The following is a 17,307-nucleotide window of genomic DNA, read 5'->3' on the forward strand; positions in this document are numbered from 1 at the left end:
GTAATTGTTACAAAAAGTTATACAAAACATTTTGCTTAATACCACCCAGCTCCAGGGGGAACTGCATTTTAAACCAGATGATTGTTCTTCTTGCGTATGCATTCCTCTTCTACTGTTCCTGCAGCCCACTGCCATAAGCAACAGGTGCACTAAAGCACATCAGTGGCCAAGACTACTTGCCATGGCTTAACACCGAATTCAGGAAACAAAATTCATATGAAATGGGAACTTTGCAGCAGCTACTGTTAAACTCTGGTCACAGAGTCCCTTCCAGCAAGACGCATCATGGGTAGCAGCCAAAGACTCCTGGTTCTGAAAAGCATTCAGGGATGATCTGATTTTTCTGACAGTAAATCCAGCTTTCCAATGACCCTCTTCTTAGTTAGCTAATTCGAACATGCATTAAAGAACAGCACTTAGGGGATCTTTCAACAAAACTTGTTTGATAGTAATAATCAGTTTATTGAAAAAAAAAGCTATGGAAATACAATGTTTCTGAGGTAACATTTCAAGAACCAAGATAGCATTTCTGACCAAAACCAGCAGGTCAGAAGAGCTGGTCTGATAGCTCAGCAACGTGACATGACTTGCGGAGTTGGAATTCGTGTCTGGGCTCCTAGGTTGCCAAGTAGCCTTGCACAGAGGCTCACTGGCTAAACTACAGCTCCTTAGCTGTTCTGCCTTCACATAACAAGAAATGAGAGAGCTTCAGTTTGTTGGTGTCAAACAGAATTCTCACCTTTCTGTTTTTGCAGCAGGAAACTGCTCCTCCCGGTTCACCTGAGCTTCCTCAGCTGCAACCTGCAGCTGCTGCCATGTCTGCAGCCACCACAGAGACTTTGCTTCATAATCCTCCTCCAAGTAGCTGCAAAGGGCTGCTCCTTGCAGCCCTGCCCTTTCCTCAGATTTAACAAGCCTGCTTGCAGAGGACATGCAGCAATCTCCTTGCCATCTTCACTTGAAAAGTGAAGACTCCCAAACACACTCTGTAATGCCAGAAAAATACACTCCATTGTGACCAATCAGCAGATACAGATGGGAAGATTCCACCCGGAATGGGATCACAGTCCTTCCTTGGTTGCTCTTCCCACTACAAAGGTTCAGCCCCCAAAATATGAACAGTGCTGTTCTGATTTGGAGAGTGGTGTGAACTCCGCTCTTAAAGCAGTATTTGCTCCAATTCAAGTGCTGCCATTTAGACAAGGGCAAGTTAAGCTCATTGAAAACATCATACACTGCAACATAAGGGCTAAAAATCTAAACACAAGGTATCAGGAGCCACTGGCAAGGAAAGCTCCTGCAGGAAGCGCCCATTCACCCACAAAGCGCAAGCATCATGTCAGCCAACTGATGGCTTGCGGTTTAAAGCAAGCCACAATTCAGCCATATGTCTGTTTCCAGAAGTTTATACTGACAACTATGTCAGCAGCAAGAGCGGCACCACCTGGAACACGTCTGACCTGCATCAACAAGCAGCCCTCAGTGCCGCAGGTGTGATTTTGTACCTGCAAATGCCAGAAGATACCTAGTTTACACCGCAGAACGTAAACCTCAGAAGATACGCACAGTATCGGTTCATGGATGCTTTTAAGAACCTAACGTTTATTCTTGAGAAGTTCTGAGGTTTATATTTATACCCTTCACCTGACAATAGCAGCATCCTGATGTTTTTCTTTTCAAAATGCACTGAATGCTCAGACGTCAGTAAAAAAAAAAAAAAATTTATTTTCAATATAAAAGTGCCAAAATATCCACCAACATCGTAATCTATTCAACAACCAGCTTACTCTAGTAATCAAAATTGCAAGCATCTTTATTCACATTTTTAAACCAAATTCCTTTCACACATTTCCACAGTAACCCGAGTCCCTCGAAAGTGGGAAATTTGGATTTCGGTTGGCTGCTGTAGTCCATATATCCAAGTTCATGTAGGCACGGAATGGGTTAAACCTTGGATAGTATTCCTGCTTACACATAACAGCTTGGTTCTCAACGTGAGCTGAGTGTTGGGTCGTGGCACCAACGGGGCAGCAGCTTTCATAAACATCACTCTGAGGTGCCCAGATGGAACCAAAAAGTCCAGACATTGGAGACAAGCTTCGGGTGCTCGAGAGGTAGGGCTGCAGAACAAGATAAAAGCATCACAGGGAGCTGCAAAACAGCCCACTCACCAAAGAAAGCGTGGAAGCGTACGAAATGGGAAGAAGCAACATTTATGCAAAGAACTTTGGAAACTCACAAGCTGAAAATTAAACAAGCTGACAAGGCAGTGTGGTTGCCCAAAAGATTACAGCAGCATTAGCATGCTCTCTGCATGGCACCAATATCACTGTAAAAAGAATACAGTATTTAGTTCTGGTTGGGTTATTAAGAAATACAAGGGATAAACAGATGACATAAAGAGTATCACACGTGGTTTGGAGAGTTAGAACTAAAATAGAAGGATGCCTAAGGAATGACAAGAAAAAGGCTGATGTATGTGTCAGTAATGAAAGATCATGCACACCAGAAGTGAAGAGGGATATTCAGTATGGACAAGAGAATCCAACTGGGAGCTAGGGAGCTCAGGCAGAAAAATTTCACAAGCTTATGAAGAACCTCCTGGAGAGCAAGATGTATTAGTCTGCAAGGAAACCTCTCAGAAGGGTCAAGGAAGTCTTGGGACTTTTAAAATTGAATGAAACACTGAAATGTAGTGAAAGGTTTGCCAGGGAAATGAAGTGAATTATCCAATGTATTTTCCAATCTCTACCTTCTGTGTTTCTTGGCGTTCTTGAATAGAGTATGAAATAAAGCTACATTTATTTTAGGAAATAGCCTTCTACCAGTTTTGCTACTTTTTAAATTGAGCAGAATTTTCAGTTCTGTATTTTATTATTTATTGTTTTATTTGACTATTTTTATTCAAAACAAATGCATTACAAATGTAGTTTAAAAAGAAAAAAAATCTATAATATATGATTTTGAAATATGAGCTGAAGAAAATGTAGTTGCAAGTAAAGACTGCCTGGAACTGAGGTCAGCCACACACTGCACTGTGGGATGACACAGACATGGCTAGTCCAGACAGTAAGAGATCGAAGTCAGCGTTCAGAAATCTGCACAAATCTGGCTTAAATCACTTGGATTTCCCAGGAAAAAAATCCAAAAAAACAAAAGAAAAACAACTGCCAAAGTCACTGAGAGCAGCTGTCCACTTAGCACTACCATTTCCACATCTCTCTGGGTTTTGCTGTCAGCACTTTCTGTACTTTACCCTCATCTGGAAAGGTTGATTTTGATAGGGAAAAGTCTCAGTAGAATATGCAAGTCCAAAATATTTTTCCATATGTAAGATCATTTTAGTCAATTCACAAGCAAAAATAATCTATCTTAGAGTTTTATAGACAAAGCCCAGGATCAACCTTGACCAACAACTGGGAGAAATCCATACTACCAACACCAACATCAAACACACATCAGGCCACTTAAAGGAAATACAGGCAACACACAAGCAGTAGGTAAGGGCAAGGCAGATACGCACTGGGAAGGCTTTTCAAGTGGTGTGAGAAGGCAGTGCCTGGCAGTGGCAATACTCACTGTGGAGCTGACATAACTGGCGGGCTCCCAGGTAGGCGGCATGTTGTGTGGTGCATTCCAGGTGGAGGTGCAGCTCTGGTCAATGAAGGCTGTGTTCTGTATTGCAGCTGTGCCCGGGAAGCTGCTGGAGTAGTTCATGTTTTCTGCAGTTTATAAAACAGGGGAGAGAAAATAAGGCTTTTGCCTTATTTAATGTTGAGCCTTCTTGGAGCGAGACATACTAGAACCAAGCTAAACTTTTGGTGACTTTAGGCAGCTTCCAGGCAATGCAGCAGCAAAGCATAACTTCTGTTAACAAGAGTACCATTTTGTTCCAGGGACCCAGTAATAAACCACTGTCAGGAGAATGGGATAAAAAGTAGGCAATCTCTTTACTGGAGAAAGCAGTCTTTATTAGCTGCAGAAGCATGGCAGAGTCTATCCTGACTTCACTGCCAACATGCCTCAGCTCTAAGCACCCAAGAGATTACCCTGCTGCCCGTGATACTGTAGCCTGATCTTTAATTACTGCTTAGGTAATGCTAAAGAATTTTAGGTTCTTGCCAGAGTGTGTCCCAAGCCAAGAAACTCTAGCCTGCAAAGGTAATTGATCACAAGAGGCCTTCTGTTTCACACACTGGAAAGCAAGCCAGAGGAGAAACAAAGAAAACTGTGCAAAAAAGAACTGTGTAAATACTGTGATCACAAGCATTTTTCTCTATTCCTTCTCGTACCAAGTCCTGGATTTTCAGGCTTAATGATTCTATGCAAAGATCAGCTTTCCCATCTACCACATGCAGTCAGTGCTTTTTTCCTATAGAGTACCCCAGTCAGCTGGAAAGTATAAAGTTCGAGCACCCAGATGCTTATGGACAAGCTCAGCCTTTTGTTTACCAAGTAAGGTTAGAGAAAAAACATGCTCTGTGATAACTTTTTTTACTTCATCTTACCTTCTGGAATAGCACCATATTCATTCATCTCAAATGGACAATACATGTTGGAAAATTGGTTGTCACAAGTTGCATTCCAGTCGATGAAGCTGTCCCAAGAAAAAGAAAAATGTGCTGTCAGAAACAATCTGCAGGACTTCTGAAAATTATTTAGACATATATATTCACTGTAAAGCTATCGGGTGTAAAATGCCTGTAACTGATGATGAGGCTTTTCACATTCTGCTTGCTATACAAATCCTGCCACCATCCGCTCTCTGCCAGCACATAATCGTGGCAATCCTCCCACTGAACTCTTTATTCCCCCTGGGAGGATGAACAATTTGTAGTGACAGCTACCAGAGTTCTGCAATACCTTGTGGGACTGAACTTCTTCCTCCATAAAAAGAAGTGAAAAACCATTATTTGATGAAAAAAAAACTAAATAAAACAAACAAACAAAAAGGATGCAATGCCATGCATTCTTCAGCTTTTCTATGCAGAGCACTCTGTAAGGGGATTTTTACCTCACCCACCACAGGTTTTCTAAACTATGAATGCTTAGTGTAGGGATCATACTTGCTTCCATTCAAATAATTCCAAGTATTTCTAGAAGACTTTTAAGAGCAATTCTTAGATTTGACTTAGAGAGCAGACTGCCAGCCATTACTCTAAATCATCATGGCTGCAGTCCGTAGACATGACAGTTTACAGTTGAGGTTAGCAGCCTGGTTGGGATTACAGCATTATCATCTGGGGATTTGTGTTACCCACTTTTTCATTTTGCATGACAGGATATGACTAGAACTGAAGGCATATACCTGTATATGAACAGGAAGACCACTGAGTTGGTATGAGCAAAGTTATGACATAATAATGAATAAAAACATGAAAGACCAGGGGATTGAAGCAATGGCATGAATTATAGTATTTGCAAGGCAAATGATAGTTGAAGATGAGCTCAAGTGCAGTCTTCTGACCACAGGAAACCTTAACAAAACATAACCCGTGCTGTTCGCATGAAGCATAACTTGCCTGTTGTGGATTGAGGGCGTTTCTTGGATCATGCACGGTAGGTTATTCTCAAGGTTGTAGTTTAAACTGTTTGTCAGGCAGACAGGCTGGGGAGGCCACAAGTCTCCTGCTGGGTAAAGACCTAAACAGGGGAAAGGATATGACATGCGAAACAGGAAGGAGGTTTTCACCAATTGTGAATATCACTGCAACATTTGATTCTCCACAATAAAGACTATGCGGCAGATGAAAAATCTAGAGGTATCAACCAGCCTATTTATGTGACCAACACCAATCTTCAAACAAATCTCAAAATTTCTATTCCTTAAAAAAATATGTAGGCAGAGACTTGAATGAGGAATTTGTAATTCCACAAAACAGAGCAAGAGTTCTCAAGTCACCTATCATAGAATCACAGAATGGCTTGGGTTGAAAAGGCCCTTCCTCCCCCTGACCCCCAAAGGATCATTAGCTTCCAACCCCCCTGCCACAGACAAGGCCATCAACCTCCAGATTTGGTACTAAGTCAGGCTGCTCTGGGTCCCCCATTCATCCTGGTCTTGAACACTTCCAGGGACAGGGCACCCACAACCTCTCTGGGCAGCCTGTTCCAGCACCTCAGCACTCTCTCTGTGAAGAACTTTCCTTCTGACATCTAATCTAAGTTCCCTCCTTAAGCTTAAAACCATTCCCCCTTGTCCTATCACCATTAGCTGTCATTCCAGCCTAACTGCTCAAAGACACTTTGTTACCGTTTCCTTGTTTGTACCTTGCCAGACATCCATCCTGCAGCAAAAGGCACAGCAGCATGCTACTCAAAGAGCTATGCATTTTAACCAGTTTTCATACTCCACCTGCCCACATCGAACCTTTTGCTGCTATGAATCCCACTGAACAAGTTATATCCTTTTGAGATACAAAGGATGAGAACTCAGCATTTCAAAACTCTGACCCTATCTCATTCATTACTCCTTCCAAAAAGAGCAAGTCCTGACTTTAAATTTGGAGATCCAATGCTGAACTTCATTTTAACATATGGAACTGGTTGTCTCACACCCCAGCCATGTTACTTTTAGACTTAAACCTCAAAGCAGGAGAAGAAAAGGACCTAAAATGACAGCTGAAAGCAAAATGCTGTATTCACACAGAGAAGATAGAGAAGAATATCAAAGCTGTAAGATTCTGTTTGCTAACTTTAATCTTAACTTGCCTAGAAGTCAAGATCTAACAGCGTGTGTATGAACACTGAATATACATCAGCAACATCACTGACACTGCTTGGCAAAGACTGCAAAGCCAGCTTAAGTTGTTAATTCGGTAACTAACCTTTATTCTTTTCAGAATCTGCAGCTACATCAGTGAAATTGGGACACAAGGTATCAGGATACTGAGGAATGGTATTCGCATCTCTGCTAAATGAAAAGAAAATGGAATCTCTTCAATCAAGACACTCTTACGTTACATATTCCAAAGCATTTCAAAAGAAAGATATGCAGATGAAAGAAAAAATATTCTAGAGAATACAACTCTTGCTATTGCTTTCCCAGTTTTTCCCCCATTTTCCCCTTATTTTGAATTACCACTGCATCAGCTACTAATTACACACACAAAACGAATACACCTTAATAATCTCACTTATATTATCCAAGCATCAAACTAGTGCAAATTAATTTAAACAGCTCTTCTCTTGAAATTGGAAAACAGGTTATATTCCATTAAGATGAATAAGATCTCTCATGATATTTCAGCGCTCCCAACAATTTTCAGACAAGTTGACTTCTGTGTGTATGAAGACACACAGGCACACACGAACACCAATTCTGTATTCATCGAATGCCATCAAAGAAATGACTTGGAGTGGAAAGGGAGCATTTTTTAAGTGCCAGAAACCCAGAGGAAAAAGATTAAATTTTTGCTAGTGAAAACAGACAGTTATGAATGAGAAGTGAAATGAGGATTCACAGTGGCAAGAATCATAGGCACTATCTCTACTATAGTGAAGAAGGAGAAAGGAAAGAAGAGGGGGCAATCAATTTCCTAGGAGAGCATTACTCTCGTTGAAAGAATAACATCAACTTGAAAGTCTCACTTCCATATATATATATACACACACATATATACACACACACACATATATATATATATATATTTTAACAATTATTACTTTAATATAACTAAGGGCCAATGGAAATGTATCAAGTCGTTAAGACCTGGAAGAAATCAGTGGGGAAAAATCATTTTCCTCATTCTCAAATTTTGTTTTACATTTCCCCTGCACAATCCCTTTTCCATCTCAACTTCACAGATCTTCCCACACACTGAGAAAGATTCTTCTTCCAAGCAGAAAGTGCAATTATATGGTAAAAATACAATAAATCCAATATAATAAAACAATTCACCAAAGTGAGACAAGGTTTCAAGTTGGTGGAGTTTCTTTCATGTCTTACAGGCATAGATTCAAATTTTTTACCTGGTATTGCAGATGTTATGAGACAGATTTAAAGTGATAGGAGTTTCAGATGGAAAATCGTTTTGTGAAATATTCTCCCCTAAAGAAAAGAATGACTGTGAAAATCAAAGATCCTAAAAAAAAGAAGTATGTACAGAATAATTTATACACACAGATGGACTCATCAATGGTGTTAACAAAGTTTCTTCTCAGACTCGAGTATCGCTAACTGCACTAATATGCAAAGTGTTCGATTTATTTTCCACTTGGTCTTAAATGTATTTTCACTTCAGTAATTACCAGCACTCAAAATGTTAAGACATTCCTTGTTACTATCAAAGTTGTTCTCAATTTGATATGACTCCTAAAGAAGTAATAAAATCTGACAATAAAGTAACGTGCCCACAAATCATTATCCATCATATTGCAGGTTCAGACTCATTACATACCGTCCTTGCTAACGTAAGACTGTGACACTTTATGCACACGCAAACAAACATATAAATGCAGGCACATCTTTTAATTCTCCAAAACAGGCTTTTTCAGGTACTGAAGGCTGTTTGTACTTGTGTCACTTCAGCACTTTTAAAACATTTACTTCTATTGCTACATCAGTCTGGCCAGCAATGGTAGTAACTGAGTCTTGGGGGTTTCAACTATTTTAATGGTATTCAGGCATTAAAAAAGATACAGTAATCAACCACGTTTACCACTTCTCATACTCCCTCATGTGTATCAGGTCTTCTGGCTCCTTCTACCTCAAATACAATTATCCAATTCCAACATGCTGAGATCTGTACTGAACTGCTTGCACACGGATTTCATTTGTACACTTTCTTAACTCAAACAATAAGATACTACATTTATTTTCTAATTAACGTGACCAAAACTCTCTTGCCTAGAGACTCCCTTCTTCCATCTTCCCTTGAAAACATAACGTGCAGCTCCTTAGTGCGGAGCCTGACACTTCCTTCTGACACTGTCTCCATCTACAAAACTTGTGGTGCCAAGTTATTAAATGTGTCCCGCTGCCTCTGAGAGGTGCTCTCGCTTACAAAAAGGCAAGTTATGCTCCATGCCATGGCAGCTCGACATTCAGCAGAAAGGCTGAAACTCTCCCACTATTTGCAGATATATATGATGTTGACAGAACTTACGGGATGGAAGAAAATGCCTGGCAGTAATCACGGGCTTTTTATCTCCATCAGAACTGCTGGTACTGCTCCAGCTACCCCAGCTCCCACGACTGGCACGAACGCTTCCTGATGAACTTCCACAATCTGAGCTTGAATCAGAACAAAACTTCTCCAAACACTTCTTTTTGGGCCGCTGATAAAAGCTTTCTAAAGAAATAATTAAGATAAATAAAAGTTACCTGAAATATGTATTTACAACAATTCCCTAAATTTCCTGATAGGAGAAGGCAGTATCTACTGAAATTCTCATCAAGATGAACGTGCCAGCCCCAACCATGAGAAGCTTACAGCCTAAGAGGCACCTCCAGTGCAATGAACACAAGAGAGGATACGGCACAGATAGTGGCACATGCAGCCCTTGCAAAACGAGCAGGAATGACAGCCCTACCACTGCACTGACCAGCTCTGGGAAGGAAGTGGTGCCTGCTCCTCTTGCCAGCCCTGTCATCTTCATGACAGAGTTTGAACACAGGAGGGGCAAAGAGGAAATGAGTACGGTTCTATTCCCAGGGAAACATTTTATGCTTATTCCCCAGTTTAAGATAATTCAGACTGCATACCTGTTTCTCCCTGCATATGCAAGCTCCCAGGTTTTTGGTCTGCTTTACAATTTTCCCCATCACCCTGAGGACACCAGGCTCTTATTCCAATATTCGTTCTCAGGTCCAGTCTTTCATATTCACTGCACAGATGCTTCAACTCACTCTGCTCGGGGACCCTAATACAACCACACCCAAAGAAACACATTTGTACGTCATTATTTTTACCTTTTAAGGTATTAAACACCCCAACTCAAAAGGCTGTCAAGACAGAATGTGGGCTGAGGAACAGGTTGATGAGTCTTCTCCCTCAGTTTTACCTAACAACTATCTGTTAAGGCTTTCCCAAAACGCAATATTCCATCACTCAGACTGCTACTTCTCAAGGGGAAAAGACAATGCATGCAAGTTTAATTCCATTCTCCAATGAAGAAGGCATTTATATGCTACAGCAATAAGCACAATCTAGAATTGTATGGAAATCTAGGTTGACTGGAAAACACACCCTACATCTATTTCACTGGCATAATTATAACTAGAATAATCTGGTTATGAAATCTGAAGTAATTTCAAGGTTTTCCTAGTCAAACTGAAGTATCTCGAGCCAGTATAGCAATCAGAGTACTAAGGGAAAAGGAATAAAACTCAGCTGTCAAGTTTCTATAAGAAGGCTATGACTAAGATGTAGCCATATAAATGAGAAAACACTGAATCAGTTTGAGGAACAGACGTGAAATTTCAGTACTTCCACTGTTTCTCCTTCCTACCTGCAAAGCCTTTTATGTACGCTGACTTCCCACAATGATATTAGTTTGCGTGTAATAAGTTAGAGCAAGGAAATTGTAAATTCGAAGAAGTTAAGTCCACTGACCTCAACAGAACCACTCACATTAAGAAGTCAGTCCATGTAGGCACTGTACAATTGTGACCTTAATTCAAAGGACTAGGAAAGAACGAAGATTCTCTCCCAGGAAGTATTTCTGTTCTAGCAGTTATTTAAAATTTGTGTTTTGTTTTTACTAACAAGCAATGTAGCATAAACACTAGAATTAAGAAATATATAACATATATATTTTTTTTTAATGGAGTAATTCACAGTTAACCTCAGAAATGTATTTAAATGAACCTCAGGGGACAGAACAAGCAACTTCCCAAGGTAATCACACTATGTATTTGAACCTAGAATTACTCTAACCTACTGTCAACACTTGCCACCAAAGCTTTGCTGATATTACTTATCAGCTCCTCTGAGGTAAGTAACTTTTTAATCATTATGGCAAAAATGCAATTATCTGCCTCTTCCTTGAAAATATCAGAAGACAATATCCCCTAAGTCTCACTATATAGCGATGATTCTCCTGATGGTGGAATAATTTGAACAACTTTGTCTTCCTTTTTCACAGAAAAAAAAAAATATATATGACTGGATTTTACCCACACAATGCAATAACAGAACATTAACCATCTGAATCTCAGAGGCAGCAGATCTCATGCCATAGCAGAGAACAAGCACTGCTATGCAGTGAACTGAGTCTATTCACATGCAGGTTTACAAAGGAATAAATATTTCTTTTGCTGGCGATATTTCATACTGCGTATTCTTAACAATAAAGCCCCAGACCAGGGCTACTGACTGTTTGTTTAAGAGATAAAGCAATCTGCCTAATGTACTACACAAAACTCAGCAAAAGCCTGAGGAAACATTACTGCAACTCTGGATTTTTTCATGACTCGGTGAAGCAACACATACCTTGTAGATACGTTAACATTCTTTTTCTTATTTTTCCGAGATGTTCTATTTCTATTCCAATTCATATTTGGTACATTTCCTTCCTTCTTCTCTTGAGGTTTCTTCTTCCTAAATGCATCTTCTTGCTGAAGATTTAAAAACAAAATGCTAAGAGAATACACACGTTATAAAACAAAGTTACCTCAGTAAAACGAACTCCATTAGATTTTCAATGGTATTTTTTTTTCCTGGACAAAACAACCCAACCCAACTGCACAGTTACTGTAAGATTCAGTGCCTCCCCACAGTACATTCTCTTTCCTTCATCATCAGCTTTATCAGTCTTTCCAAGAATCCATCCTTCAACAGACGATTAGAGAAGAACTTCTGAATTCCTAATGTTAACATTTCACCCTCACGGCATCTAGCCCTGACTTGCATGGAAATTAAAAATACAGGGAGAGAAAGGAAGGCAGTCAATAAAATCCCCCATGTGCTAAAAAAAAAAAAGAAAAAAAGAAAAAAGAAAAAAAAAAAGAAAGAACACATGCCAGATTTATGAGCAGTTTGTGTGCAAGTTCAGCAGCAATAAATCCTCCCTTTCCTCAGCAACTGGGGGGGAGGGGGACACTCATTTGAATTAAACTGCGGAAATTATGGGGTAACTTAACCAACAAATAACAGTGACTTTAAGGAACACAAGGAAAAACAAACAAGCGCTATCAACTGCACATGAAAAGGAATTTATAACGACAGTTCCCAAAACAAGAATAGACCTTGTCTTTTCTAAACACACATGGTAAGCAAATTCTCATTACAGCTTACTGCCACTCAACTATAATGCAATAACCAGGTCACAAACATAAACCAAGTTCTTAGATTAATTCTTATTGCCAGGTGACACTCTGTTCATGTTTTACACTGTCTAAAACACACATACAATGCATTGTGTTTATCCTGCACTCAGAAACCAGGGATGAAGAATAATTCTTCTCAGCAGCTTCACAATCTGCTAAGGGGCTTCTGCCTGCTTTGCTCTCATTAGCAATTCTCTGACACAAAGCCCTAGATTCAGAGAGCAGGTTGGGCAAATGAAGGAAGATGTGCCTCTCTCTAGGATATGCTCCCACTTCATTGCTGTGGCTGATGCCTGCTATCAGACTCCAGCCTTTCTCTGCTTGCTTTGATGATACAGGAGAAAATATCTGCCTGTGATGCAACCAACATCACAGTATGAAGGCTGCTTTAGCTTTTCCCCAAACTGATCATCCTTCTATAACTCAGCATTAGTATGCAAGGGGTGCAATACAGCATGTCTGCATTCTTCCACATTCATCTGATTTACAATGCTTCAAACTATGTCTCTGGCTGTAGTAGTCTTTACATATGCATACAAACATACCTATATATGTACACGAAAACAAATAACAAAGATCATTTTAAATTTAAAAAGCAAAAATACAAACCTCAGAAGAAACGATCTCCTCTTTTGTACAGCACAGCGTCTCTTCTTTACGTCCTTTATTAATCTTCTTCTCAGTGGAAGGCTTCACGTTGATCTGCTTTTTTAAGGTCTCACAGTTTTCTGTCTCATTCCTGAGAAGCACTTGCTGGTTATTTCCTACAAATAAAAAGTAACATGAGTTTGCCTGAAGAGAGAAGGAGCTCCCAGCTGCATCCACACTGCTTTCTACCTTCACTTTGGCCCCCATCTTAAAACAAACAAACACCTCCCAAACCATAAGCTTTCCAGAATAATTAAGCTGCTGATGCTGAAAACTTCAAATGTCAAAGCTAATGCTTGTGCAAACATTCTGACAGCAACTGTAACAAGTAGCTTAGTATCAGTGCATGCTAGTGGGCACACGTAAACCCAGTTTCTACTCGTCTGAATTTGAATGGTTTGGGTCCCAGCCATGGGAGGTAGAACTAGAAGCTAGAGAATACTGGTATTTACATAATAATAATAATAATAATAAAAGACAAAAGAAAAACCCTGTAAACTCAGAGAGAAGACCTTCCAAAACAGGGATGATTAATTCTGGGGGGGGATCTATAGTGTGTCCTTTGGGTCCATGGGAAAGATAAAAGCAATTCATCCTTTCTTTAGGATGGATACAGCATTAGAAGTTTATTGAGAGTCTTGTGAGGAAAAAGAATTACTCTTGTGCAGTCTTGTGAACAAAAATAAAGCAATGAAAGAGGAAGCCATCCTCAACAGCTGGCTGAGCTGCCCAGACAAACCACAGTCCTCTACCTGAACCTTGGAAATACTGTACAAGACAGAACTGACTTGAACTCTGACTACCCAGCTGTGAAAAGTGCAGAAGGAATGCAATTGCTTATCACACTGAACTAGTTTTCTCAAACAGGAAAGGCACGGCCAAGCATTTACACGTTATCCTACCTACCAACCAACTACAGCATCTCAGCCACCCTCTCCTGTCTTGCTTGAATAGGCAAGTCACGATGAACATGAAAAGAAGCCAGGGTGATGAGACTATGAACAAGGAAGGCAGCTAGAGCTCTAAAAATGCTTCGCTTTCATATAAGCATGCAAGCACTGTGTCTTAGACAGCAAACTCGTGCCTGCCATATCTTACAGTCAAGGACATAAAGGGTAAGTGATCAGTATAGGGTAGCAACAACACACTACAGCAATGCCTGGAACCCCTCCATTATGGCTCACTGGCTAAGTAAATTGCCACAGACCAGTTGCAACAAATGCCAGTCTTTAGCACACAACTATCTTGCTGAAGCCCTATTTGATAAGAGCAATTGTAGATCAATGACAACAATTATTTTAACCATTAAAATGCCTCAGCATTTTGTAAACCAAGTACAATTGATGACTCGTGAAGCAACAACTTCTAAAGGAAGACATTTTCTTAGGAATGTAAACAAAAACACCATACAGCTCATATGAAATGATGTCTCAACTTAAAAAACAGGAAATCCTGACCACAGTGAACTTTACACACTTTGCTTAATAACTCAGTAACTGATCTTTTTTTTTTTTAATTACCGCTAATTTTCCTAGAAATTTCTTGCAGTTCCGGCTGTTGCTGAGGTGAACTTCTTGACAAGTGACCTTCAGGTAACTTCTTAGACATCTTCACAGGACTGAACTCCTGTTCCTTGAGCTCAGCTAGATTTTCAGAAGCTTTAAGGTTAGTTTCCTTAGGAAACATACATGTTTGAAGATCTTCCTTCAGATTGCACTCTGAAGAACTACTTTTAATGAGAACTGTATTTTTCAGTGCACTTTCTTCTTTGCCCAGAAAGTTTTCTGGAAGAGTTAAATTCTTGTTAACATTTATGCCATTTGCATATTTTAGAGTTACCCAGTTCTCACTGACAACATCAGCACAAATGTCCTCTTTTGGCGCTGAGATCTGGTTCTCCACAATCTGATTTTGTTTCTCATCAGTAGTAGCAATGGCACTGCCAGCTGCTGCACTTGGTTTTTGCTTACTGTAGTAAACCGAACATTTGTGTTTCTTCTGAGAGTGGCTGTAGGTTGCGGGACTCCTCTTTGCAGCATTCTGACTTCGGCTAGAAGCGCCTACAGACATGAAGCCCTTCCCTTTACCTTTATCTGAGGAGCTATAGGAATCCATAAATGTCTTACAGCTGCCCCTGCAGAAAACAAAAACTATTTGAGACTTGTTGGTTTTTGTTGGTTGCTCTTTAAATTTATGAAGCTACCATGAATTGTTTAAATTGTATATTCTTTTAATCAAAGGGAGCATATTCACAAGCCATGAAAACGTGTTTGTTGGAAAAGATATCACAACAGCCAAGCACATTTTGATTTCAGTGGGAGCTGAGTAAGACTAAGTATGTGCTTCAAACACACACACGTGCTTGAACAAACACCCAAGCTCAGCGACCTGAGAGATCAGATTTGAGGACCATTCACATTACTTTTTAGTCTTAGCTTTCCATGGCTGCTGTACATGGTGTATCCATTAATTCCATCCCACTGTTTTTACTCTATGTACTACCAATGATATACAAGGTGAATAAACCCTTAAGTTCTTACATCTTTCTTCTGTGAAGATAAACATACACCACAATACTGAAAACACTCCAAAAGAGGTCACCTTGAACAGGATCTCATCTAAAGCAGTCTACAGCAATATCAAAGTACTAGCAGGCAAAACACTACTTCACATTAAAAAGAAAGAAGAAAAAGTATTTTTACTTGTAAGTATCAGAGCTGATGACATCAACAGAGTTGCTGTTCTGCTGCAATGAAGAACTAGGATTTGCTCTCTGTCTTGATTTCATGAACTCTGCTAAAATATACTGGGCTTGCTGGAAGGCTATCAGAATCACACCGAGTAGGGACAAACTGTCAAAGAAAAAAACAAATACCAGTGTCTACAATTGTCAGCAATGCTGTAATAGGACGTACCTTTCAAATATTCTGTTAGTCAATTTCAAGGAAGAAGGCAGATAGGAAAAAGCAAATGCTAATTTGTGCTAAATGTGCTAATGCTAAAAGTAATGCTAATGGTGGTTTCTTGTTGTGGTTTCTTGTTTTTGTTTGTTTTTTTTTTTTAATCTTAGAGCCCTTACTAGTTGTTATCTGGAAAAAAAAAACCAAAACAAAAAAAACCCCTCTCAATCTTGAGCTTCATAAGGAAAACAAAATCTAAAAAAATACTTAACCTAGAAGAGAAAGCCATAATCTGATTCTAAGACCTAATAAGATTCTAAGACAGTTAGAGCAACCCTTCTTTCTTTCAAATCCTAACAAGGGAGTTTAACAGGAGGAGAATAATGAAATGTTTTCTAACTCTATTACAGGCTACTGAATCACACTAGTTACCACAGACTTAGATGTAGCGAAGATCTAGAACCTCTCCTCACATCTAGAAGTCAGAAGTGCTTGATGATTTTCCACCAGAAGCTCTGAACACATTACCTTACAAAAAGGACAGTGAGCCTCCAGAAAGACTCCTCCCAGCTGGGTCCTGGCACCACATCTGCACAGAGTGGTAACAAATGGTGAGGAAGAGTCACATTAAGTGTGAAGTGGAACTCTAGATCAGCAGCAGTCACCAGTGTAAGCTCCCGGATTACCCATGAAGATGTAAAATCAGGAGTGAATCTGTCAGGAAAGGAGACAGAGCTGGTGTTATTCTTCCATTGCTGGGTTAAATTTCATTTACTGAACTCACATTAATACAACAAAACACAATGTGACTTTTAATTTAATAATACAAAAAAATACAACAAAGTACATGACTGTCTGCTTAAAACAACACAGATGCATTAGCACCTGCCTAACAGAGGTAAGACTTTGTATACATCCTCAAGGAGTAAAACATGTGCAATGTCTATGTGGACACATGCACTTAACGCACTGCAGTGATTCAATTTTCTTTTCTCAAGAAGGTGCAAGATAACCAACTCATGTAAACTGAAATACTCATATCAATAGAAGTTGAAGTGAACAGACAGCCAGTTCAGAAAGGGTCAGGTTCTGGAGTAAGTCCAGACAAGGCTAGAAAGATGGGGGAAAGCAGAAGAAAGCATCGGATTTGCCCTTCTTCCACTAATTGCCCTGGCTTATCCAATGTTCTGTTTGGCTACTATGTGTACTGCTAAAAGGTGTGACTTGCCTTACCAGAAGAATGATTGTATACATAACCATACTTACTGTAATGCAGTAATGTTACCTATCCTTATGTTTAAGCCATGACTAATTCAATGGGATTTTAATAGGAACCAGTTTTAGACCTATGTGCAGTGTTAGGTAAACATGACTAGATTGTAGTCAGGCTACATGGGACAAACTGAAGAAAAACAAGGAATGAAAAAGAGTCATTGGTAGAGCATTCCTTATTTGCTGTGACAACTCTTGTTTTTGCTTATTTGTAAC

At 39.7% G+C, this 17,307-nt stretch overlaps 1 protein-coding gene across 1 annotated transcript in view; it reads right to left on the minus strand.

The window, feature by feature from the left end:
* Window positions 1–450: 450 nt before the first annotated feature.
* Window positions 451–17,307, minus strand: part of TMEM131L (transmembrane 131 like) — a 66,557-nt gene continuing 49,700 nt past the window's right edge. The window contains exons 23-35 of the mRNA XM_072335926.1: window positions 16,348–16,533; window positions 15,622–15,771; window positions 14,440–15,053; window positions 12,881–13,035; window positions 11,436–11,560; window positions 9,707–9,864; window positions 9,108–9,293; window positions 7,972–8,050; window positions 6,828–6,913; window positions 5,523–5,643; window positions 4,509–4,597; window positions 3,580–3,722; window positions 451–2,120 (exon numbers count right to left, since the gene is read on the minus strand). Of these exons, the coding sequence (XP_072192027.1) occupies window positions 1,842–2,120; window positions 3,580–3,722; window positions 4,509–4,597; window positions 5,523–5,643; window positions 6,828–6,913; window positions 7,972–8,050; window positions 9,108–9,293; window positions 9,707–9,864; window positions 11,436–11,560; window positions 12,881–13,035; window positions 14,440–15,053; window positions 15,622–15,771; window positions 16,348–16,533 (2,371 nt within the window). The 3' untranslated portion in view covers window positions 451–1,841. The remainder of the gene's footprint in view (window positions 2,121–3,579; window positions 3,723–4,508; window positions 4,598–5,522; window positions 5,644–6,827; window positions 6,914–7,971; window positions 8,051–9,107; window positions 9,294–9,706; window positions 9,865–11,435; window positions 11,561–12,880; window positions 13,036–14,439; window positions 15,054–15,621; window positions 15,772–16,347; window positions 16,534–17,307) is intronic.

This window comes from Excalfactoria chinensis, chromosome 4 (assembly GCF_039878825.1).
Source record: "Excalfactoria chinensis isolate bCotChi1 chromosome 4, bCotChi1.hap2, whole genome shotgun sequence".
In the NCBI taxonomy this organism is placed as follows: Eukaryota; Metazoa; Chordata; class Aves; order Galliformes; family Phasianidae; genus Excalfactoria; species Excalfactoria chinensis.